We start from the raw sequence: 10,107 nt of genomic DNA on the forward strand, positions 1-10,107 counted from the left end.
GAAGAACCTGTGTGCAGATGGTCAGTGAGTCATTGGTATCGGACAAGGGGGAGATAACTTGTCAAGGTCACACTGACTTTTAAGATATGTCAAACACATGAAAAATCATCATACATCAATTTATCAGCCTTTCAGTGGGAAGATTTTGATGGTATTTATCAGATAGTCTGATTCATGTTTAATGTCGCGATATTGGTGAGTTTCTGGGATGTTGTGCATGTGTCTGTCGTGTCTAAATATACTGGGAATTACATGATTATATCTATTGTTTGATGTGTCTAATTATGTTCTATTATTCATTACTGGAGGTTGTAATGTTTAATCACTTAAGAGTTTAATATTCTTCCTTATCTTAGGTTCACCACTCAATAATCAAAGTTTAATCAGTGTCTGATAACACTATAAAATGAATTGTGCCTTTATATTTTTTCGTATCTAAGTGGATGATTTAATGTTTAAGTACCTTTATGACAGAAATAAATTGTTAATATATGTCATTTCATATACAGAAAAAAATACTTTTAACAAAAAATTGACAAGACCATAGAATTTAATAGGTCATAAACATGAAGTAAAATTTAATTTGATAATCTTAAGACAATCACCTGAGACAAAGTCTGTCTGTCTGTCCACTTGTTTTATTAGCCCACCATCATCAGATGGTGGGGTATTCAAATCGCCCTGCGTCCCTGGTCCGTCCGTCCGTCTGTCATCCGTCCGTCCATCCGTAAACAATTCTTGTTATCGCTATTTCTGAAAAAGTACTGGATGGATCTTTTTCAAATTTCATATGCAGGTTTCCCTTGGTCCCTAGTTGTGCATTGTACCTTTATTGGATTGATTCAAATTCAAGATGGCTGACAGGTGGCCTTCTTGGATTTTGGAAGTAAAAGTTTGTTACTGCTATTTAAGAGAAAGTACTGGATGGATCTTTCTCAAATTTCATATGCAGTTTCCCCTTGGTCCCTAGTTGTGCATTGTACCTTTTTTGGACTGATTCGAATTCAAGATGGCCGAAAGGTGGTCATCTTTGATTTTGGATGTAAAAGTTTGTTACCGCTATTTCTGAGAAAGTACTGGATGGATCTTTCTCAAATTTCATATGCAGGTTCCCCTTGGTCCCTAGTTGTGCATTGTACCTTTTTTGGACTGATTCAAATTCAAGATGGCCGACAGGTGACCATCTTGGATTTTGTATGTAAAAAGTTTGTTACTGCTATTTCTTGGAAAGTACTGGATGGATCTTTCTCAAATTTCATATGCAGTTTCCCCTTGGTTCCTAGTTGTGCATTGTACCTTCTTTGGACTGATTCGAATTCAAGATGGCTGACAGGTGGCCATCTTGGAGTTTGGATGTAAAAGTTTGTTACCGCTATTTCTTGGAAAGTACTGGATGGATCTTTCTCAAATTTCATATGCAGTTTCCCCTTGGTCCCTAGTTGTGCATTGTACCTTTTTTGGACTGATTCGAATTCAAGATGGCCGACAGGTGGCCATTTTGGATTTTGGAAGTAAAAGTATATTACTGCTATTTCTTGGAAAGTACTGGATGGATCTTTCTCAAATTTCATATGCAGGTTCCCTTTGGTTCCAAGTTGGCATTATACCTTTCTGGACTGATCCGAAATCAAGATGGCTGACATTCAGCCATCTTGGATTTTGAGAGTAAAATCTTGTTACTGCTATATCTGAGGAAGTACTGGATGGATCCTTCTGATATTTCATAGATATTGGTTTCCCTTGGTCCCTAGTTGTGTATTGTACCTTTTTTGGACTGATTTGAAATCAAGGTGGCCCACAGGCAGCCATCTTGGATGTCGACAGTAATACAGCACAAGCATATTGTCCATTATCCACCTGTAACTGACTGCTATCTAATAATACGTGGGATCTTTTTCAAATGATATTTGCTAATAGGTGCTTAATAAAAATATCTTGTGCCATCATTGAGTACATTCAATGAAGACCAGTTCATGAACATTTACAACACCTGTAACAAACAAAAAAAAAATAAACAAATCTTCAAGAACTGAAAACAGATCCTCAAATGGTGGGTGCCAAGATCCCTCTGGTCATTACTCCTTTTGTATGGGTGATGCTACAGAGCAAGGTACCTCACTAGTCAATAGGACATGAACCATGTTCAGTTTAAATAATATTCATGGAACCACAGACTTATCACCTGGTCAGGATTTACTGTGTGAGCACTGACCAGTATTAACCTTTTGACTTAATTGAGACAAGGGGTAAAATCAAAATTCAACATAGTACACCAGAGCAATTAATTTTATTTGTTGACAGTAGGTAAGGTTATCATCTCTGTCAGAATATACTGTAAGCATGCACTATCATGAGTCCTGATGAACTGTCATGGATGACCAGAACTCCACCTCCTCTATTTTTGGAGGTGAAACTTCCAAAATCTGTCATTTTGCCCACATGCTGATTTTGTCAAAACACCTCTCATAGGTTCTAATTTATTGCTTTGTTATCACACCGTAATGAGCTGAATGTAAGCAAGTCAAAGATCAACCATCTCTCTTGTGTTTGGAGGGAGACTTCTGTCCTACAATCCACCTCTGTCTAAATATATTACAATATTACACCATCACAGGCGGATTCTGAGCTTGTCAGGTGAATATAACTGTTCAAAACTTAATCTGGTGTCTCACAGGTGACTATATCAATCCAGTAACTTGTACTTAAATTTTCATCAATACAAAATAAGGATGATTAGCATATCTTGGGCTCAAAGAACATGACCTTTTCAATACATCCTCGTATCTGCATGAAAACAAGTAAATAATTGTACATTTATACCACTTAGTATAGACATGGATTCCACTCACTTAACAGTACATCTAAAATATCGCAGTAGTTTTTGCAGCAAAGACAAGCTCTACAGGGTAGATGGATGGCTATAACTGTTGTGTTCACTGACCAGCCTTTCCTTACAAAACCAGTCCGGACAGTAGGTCTCTCCTTCTACCCTGGATGGTTTATCTAAACTTATTATTACTAATCATAAAATACTCCGCTAGAATGAAGAGATTTGATTAAAACCTATCGTAAGATCTCTGGTTTAGGTCTTTGATATGAACACATGTAAGCTCTCCTTGGGAAATTCCATACTATATATATTTTGTAATGAGAAGTATTTTTTCTGTTTTTTGTAATTTTTCATTTTTCAGAATTTGTACGTGGTACAGAATAAAGAAAGACATTGAGAAGTTAAAAAATAAAAACAAAAGTCAGATACTGCACGATAATAATACAGAGTGTTTCTTCTTCATTAGGCATGTTGATGTAAACTGTTTTTTTATATATATAAAAAAAATTTGTGAAGTATTCACCCAGATATTAAGCCTAATGAAAACGATGATGAATGAATTTTAATTCGGTGCAGGTATCCCTGGCATAGGCCTTCACAGCTTAAGGGGGAGTTGTAGTCAGAGATGGTGTGATAAATAATGCAGGTATTACTGTGATGAACACAGCCATGCGATGAGGAGGCTGGACAGACAACAGCATCACTGACTGGGATACAGGACATACAGATATCCCTGACACAGCCACATGATGAGGAAACTGGACAGACAACAGCATCACTGACTGGTATACAGGACATACAGATATCCCTGACACAGCCACATGATGAGGAAGCTGGACAGACAACAGCATCACTGAAGCATCACTGACTGCGATACAGGACAGACAGATATCACAAACACAGCCACATGATGAGGAGGCTGGATAGACAACAGCATCACTGACTGGGATACAGGACAGATAGATATCCATGACACAGCCACATGATGAGGAAACTGGACAGACAACAGCATCCCTGACTGGGATACAGGACAGACAGATATCACTAACACAGCCACATGATGAGGAAGCTGGACAGACAACAGCATCACTGACTGGAATACAGGACAGACAGATATCACTATCGCAGCCAAACAATGAGGAAGCTGGACAGACAACAGCAACCTTGACTTGGATACAGGATTGACAGATATCACTAACACAGCCACATGATGAGGAAGCTGGACAGACAACAGCATCACTGACTGGAATACAGGACAGACAGATATCACTAACACAGCCACATGATGAGGAAGCTGGACAGACAACAGCATCACTGACTTGGATACAGGATTGACAGATATCACTAACACAGCCACATGATGAGGAAGCTGGACAGACAACAGCATCCCTGACTTGGATACAGGACAGACAGATATCACTAACACAGCCACATGATGAGGAAGCTGGACAGACAACAGCATCACTGACTTGGATACAGGATTGACAGATATCACTAACACAGCCACATGATGAGGAAGCTGGACAGACAACAGCATCCCTGACTGGGATACAGGACAGACAGATATCACTAACACAGCCACATGATGAGGAAGCTGGACAGACAACAGCATCCCTGACTTGGATACAGGACAGACAGATATCACTAACACAGCCACATGATGAGGAAGCTGGACAGACAACAGCATCACTGACTGGGATACAGGACAGACAGATATCACTAACACAGCCACATGATGAGGAAGCTGGACAGACAACAGCATCACTGACTTGGATACAGGACAGACAGATATCACTAACACAGCCACATGATGAGGAAGCTGGACAGACAACAGCATCCCTGACTTGGATACAGGACAGACAGATATCACTAACACAGCCACATGATGAGGAAGCTGGACAGACAACAGCATCCCTGACTGGGATACAGGACAGACAGATATCACTAACACAGCCACATGATGAGGAAGCTGGACAGACAACAGCATCCCTGACTTGGATACAGGACAGACAGATATCACTAACACAGCCACATGATGAGGAAGCTGGACAGACAACAGCATCCCTGACTTGGATACAGGACAGACAAATCACTAACTCAGCCACACGATGAGGTGGCTGGACAGACAACAGCATCCCTGACTGGGATACAGGACAGACAAATCACTAACTCAGCCACACGATGAGGAAGCTGGACAGACAACAGCATCCCTGACTGGGATACAGGACAGACAAATCACTACCTCAGCCACACGATGAGGTGGCTGGACAGACAACAGCATCCCTGACTGGGATAAAAGGAAATAAAAATTCTTAGTGTTGTAAGCTTTTAAGTGTATCTACCCTACAGTGACTAGTGATAGAAAGATGTGTGAACACCATGAAGATGGATAAGTCAGTATACAGTGACTAGTGATAGAAAGATGTGTGAACACCATGAAGATGGATAAGTCAGTATACCCTCTAGTTAATGTTAAAGGGATTATTAGATACTGTGGCTGGCCATTGTTGATATTATTACCTGTGACGGGTAGCTTCATAGTAACCACAGCGAGGATGTCACACAGATCTGCATTTTAGATAATAATGATCCGATACCTGTTAATTATAAGTTAAAGCATCGAAGGTTTGGAGGCCTTGGAGGATATTAAAGAATTATCTTATCCTCTTTTGAAAATTCAAACTTTTAATGAACACACTCCTGTAAGAAATTGTTTGAATTTGTAAATAAGGTTATTTTCAATTTCTGGAGTATTAGGCATGATAAGGGTTTTGAGACATTCTTCCTGCTGTAATATTAAATATGACTATAATGATGTCAAATACATCCTGTTTGAAAGGAAGCCAATAGAAGTAAAATTATGTTCCTTTAAATTGATCCTTATGTTCTGACAGTACTCCAGGTAACTTCCCTAACAGTGTCCTGATGTACACTCGTGGTGTTATTTTCCCGAAACACTTGCACTAATCTGGCCATATGGGCCCTTATCATTGGCTGTGTCTGCAACAAAAGAGGTCTCATCATCATTATCAATCCCTAGTGGTGTGTTGTAATGATAGCTTTGTGTCTACAGGTTGTTGTGGGTACACCGAGTTCAGGATACAGGGGAGGTCACTCGGGTTAGCTCACACACTGGTATCGTGTTGTAGTGACTTTGTCTCAGTTTCATTAAGAATCTGTATAATGTCCATTTAGAGTTCCTAGGTCTTTGTTTGAGTCACAGTCTTGTTGTTTTTTGATATGTGTTTGCTGAGTACAAGTTAAAACAACTGGTCTAGACTTGTGTTTGTATTGTATGACTTGATGTCCAGACTGGGTTAAATTGTAATGCAGACATTGTCCTCTGAATGAACTCTGATAAATGAGACAGCTGATGTACTTCTAGGTTATTAAAGTGAAATTGAATTTAGTTCTTTAACAGATGTCCTTGTTTATGCATGTTCTGTATCCCTGTATTGTGTTTGTGTCCTGTACCTTTGTGTGTAGGGTATGTAAAATTTACCCTTTGTGTGCATTTTACTTGCAGTAATGTAGACTGTATGTAAGATAGTTCATTGCAATCATTTGGTATCAAATGAAGATAAAACTGATAGTATCATTTACTGGCTCACTTGCCTTAGAGGTAAGGAAGCATATGCTGTAGCACTGCATCTGGTGTCCATTGTCATCATTTCTTTTAAATTACTTCTTCTTGAAAACCTAAAGCCCTTGGATACTGATATCTTGCCTTTAGCATGCAGGGATGAAGGGTTTCAAGTTGGTTTAAATGTTTGACCTTGACCCAAATCAAGGTCACAGGATAATTTTTTAAATCTTTAAACAACTTCTCAATAAGCATTGTAAGTTACTGATATTAGGCCTGTAGGATGCTAGGGCTACGGAACAAGTTTGTTCAAATTTAATGAACTTTACCCATTTTCAAGGTCACAGGAATCAAATATCTTAAAATCTTTGGAGAACATCTTCCCTAAAAACATGAGGCTGGAGGTACTGATCTTTGACCCACTTCCAATGTTAAAAGTTGAGGATAACCAATAGGCCTTAGCTCACATTGTAGCATGTTTCGGAAGTGGGATTTAGGTTTGCTGAACCTTCTTAATCTGCAGTTGAGCAATTCAGGCTCATTTGACATCTTGTTTTTGTGAGGCCATTATTTTGGTAAATTCCTGTTCAGTTCCCAGTAATGAATAAAACCATTTACATGTGGCTTCAGAAGAGTTCTGAGAAGCTGAAGGCTCTTGGCCTTTAGTTACGTATGCTTGGCATTTGAGGTAGTGCTTGATTGAACAGCAGAGAATTACTGATTCTTTGTGAAGTTATTGATCTATAGTAAGGTTATATTGTATCAGCACTGAGTCACATTTCTGGTATTCATTCCAGACTTGATGTCAGAAAACTATCACTAGTGAAATTTATCTTTTATTACTTAAAAACTGTCACTGAAAATGTGTACTCACACCTGTCACTGTAACCTCACACTCAAACCTGTCACTGTAACCCCATACTCAAACATGTTACTGTAACCCCATAATCAAACCTGTTACTGTAACATCATACTCAAACCTGTTACTGTAACATCATACTCAAACCTGTTACTGTAACCCCATACTCAAACCTGTTACTGTAACATCGTACTCAAACCTGTTACTGTAACATCATACTCAAACCTGTTACTGTAACCCCATACTCAAACCTGTTACTGTAACATCATACTCAAACCTGTTACTGTAACCCCATACTCAAACCCGTTACTGTACTGTAACATCATACTCAAACCTGTTACTGTAACCCCATACTCAAACCTGTTACTGTAATATCATACTCAAACCTGTTACTGTAACATCATACTCAAACCTGTTACTGTAACCCCATACTCAAACCTGTTACTGTAACCCCATACTCAAACCTGTTACTGTAACCCCATACTCAAACCTGTTACTGTAACATCATACTCAAACCTGTTGCGGTATACTTGTACTCAAACCTGTTACTGTATACTTGTACTCAAACCTGTCACTGTATACTTGTATTCAAGCCTGTTTATGTATATTTGTACTCCAACCTGTTATTTCAAATGTATATATTATGCAGTACTTTGATTTGATCACAAATGTGCACAGATGATTCAGAATTGACATTATCTGTGATTAGTACTTGTGTTTTTTTACTTAGCATAATATTGATACAAAACTAGTGACATTCAAATCATGTAAACAGTGTGTAAACAAAGTCACTAATAACAGTCCAAATATTGTGACTAGAAATGCCAGACAGTGCAGGTACTATTTGTCCAGTTGGTAGTGTCATACACAGTGTTTGATTGAAGTATGTCTGACTGTGAATGATGAGCTGGGGGCACAGGGGCTGGAGAAGCTGTCAGAGCTCATACCTGTCCTCGGGCAAAACAGCTGATAGGCGCTTTCTAAACATGTGTAATATGTTGTATGTTTTAAAATCATATTACTTGTGCCTTGTAAGCTCTACATGATGCCACAAATCTTATAACAATTTCAGATGTCACCTTTGAGAACACCCAACATTTTGGTGACTTTGAGCATTTCATCATGTCCTTAGCTAGGAATTATCATTTTCAGAAAAAAATGTTGGTTGTCACTAAGCAAGGAAAAGACCTACTAGATATTAAAACCTCAGTGAGAACTCACTAGGTGGCTGGTAGATTGAGGTTCTTTAGTATATACCTTGTAGATAGGTATTAGATTCCTTGTAAATGAATGATGTACATTATGTTATTGTTACAACACAGTTAAAGCTTTAACACTCTAACAATTCAGTGCTGTCGTAAAGAGTGTAAGGTCATGTTGGGTGTTGTGACAAAGCATAGCTGTAAATATCTATATAACCGTAGATTGAGGTGTAAAGGGATACTTAAGTAAATACACTTGAAATAATGGTATATCAGCTGAACACACCTGTATACAGGTAAAAAGATTGTCAACTATTCCCAGCATGCTTGACCATTGACCTGCGGGATTATTTGATGACCAATGATGACCGGTGCACTGCAGGCTATAGTATTGGTCAAGAGTTAGGTATGGTCTATGGTGATAGGTAATGATCAGCTGTATGTAGCTGTAGGCAGTTTGTCTCACTCCACTAGCTGGATAACATCTCTATAGCACCAGTACTGCTGGCCAGGTATACACAGGGATTGTGTGGCAGACATCACAGTTATATGGTCAGACTTGTTTCCTGTTATTTTGGTGTGACTTCAGTTATCCTGATCTGTTACATATAGCACACTACCTCTTGTTTTCTGTGTGACTACACATTTTTTGCAATTTGAAGGTATTCAACCTTTGGGATTTAAAAAAGAAGTGCTACATTCCTGTGGTTGGGAATTATCATCTGAAGGTAAGTTATTTACTCACTGATATTTTCAGTAGATTTGTTGCTTTACTTCTTTATTTATTGAACAAGTTCAGTTTCCACTATTACAGTGTTTTAGAGGGGGATTAAGAAGAGAAGAAACAGACAGTGGGTATACATATGTATGTGACTTACTGTGTGGATTCTTTACTGTATAGAAACATGTTATGATGTCACTGATTGGTCAGCTGACACAATAATGTTTCAACCATCAATCACTTGTCACATTGTAATGACATAAAAAATGTTTCGGTCTTTCCTGACTCACCAAAAAATAACTTGTCAATAGTATGATTATTTTTGACATCTGTCTGATGATTCCAACTGTTGATGTAAAAAATATATTGTATTTTTTATTTAACACGTGTCCGATTATTTCAACACTGAAGTAATATATGGTGTATAAAGCCAAAATTGTTATAAACATGACTAGATTGGCCTGATCTGCTGCTTTCTGATGTAAAGGTTTCATTTGATTTGTCGTCTCACTTTGGAATTAAGAAATGACTTGCGAGTTTTTATAATTTTTTGGAGATTCCATCTATACAGTGTAGATCTGGTAATGATTATAGTGGGTCGAGAGATTTGTCTACGTTGTCATTGATTTGTTTCTTGTCAGCTGTACTTCCTGTAGAGAAACCTAGTTAATTTAATTCTATAAATCTATATATGTACATGTTGAAGTCAAGAATGTTTGTGACAGCTGAGACTCCAGGTATGGCTTCCTAACTGTTGGGGACAGGTATGTGTACAAGCTGGAGTGTTTATATGTAGGGGAGTTTATCAGTAATTTCACGTCCTTATTACCACCCTTAGGTGTGGTAAACATATAGGTTGTCTTTATGTTTGCTTCGGAAGATCTTGGATTACTTAAACAATCTAAAACCAGA

General features: G+C 38.3%; 1 protein-coding gene across 1 annotated transcript; it reads left to right on the forward strand.

Annotated features, from left to right (window-relative positions):
- Nucleotides 1-3,799: 3,799 nt before the first annotated feature.
- On the forward strand, nt 3,800-4,942 carry LOC132543742 (uncharacterized). The gene is made up of 2 exons (XM_060207265.1): nt 3,800-3,988; nt 4,334-4,942. The coding sequence occupies exons 1-2, from the start codon at nt 3,800-3,802 to the stop codon at nt 4,940-4,942; spliced, it is 798 nt and encodes a 265-aa protein (XP_060063248.1).
- The last annotated feature ends 5,165 nt before the right edge of the window (nt 4,943-10,107 follow it).

Source organism: Ylistrum balloti, unplaced genomic scaffold, assembly GCF_031769215.1.
Source record: "Ylistrum balloti isolate Yb309-2 unplaced genomic scaffold, AGI_CSIRO_Ybal_v1 Utg369764, whole genome shotgun sequence".
NCBI classification, from domain to species: Eukaryota; Metazoa; Mollusca; class Bivalvia; order Pectinida; family Pectinidae; genus Ylistrum; species Ylistrum balloti.

Coding starts and splice junctions, on each gene's coding strand:
- LOC132543742 (XM_060207265.1), top strand. CDS start 3,800: ATGACACAGCCACATGATGAGGAAACTGGACAGACAACAGCATCCCTG. Junction 3,989..4,333: donor AGGAAGCTGGACAGACAACA/GCAACCTTGACT, acceptor TCACTAACACAG/CCACATGATGAGGAAGCTGG.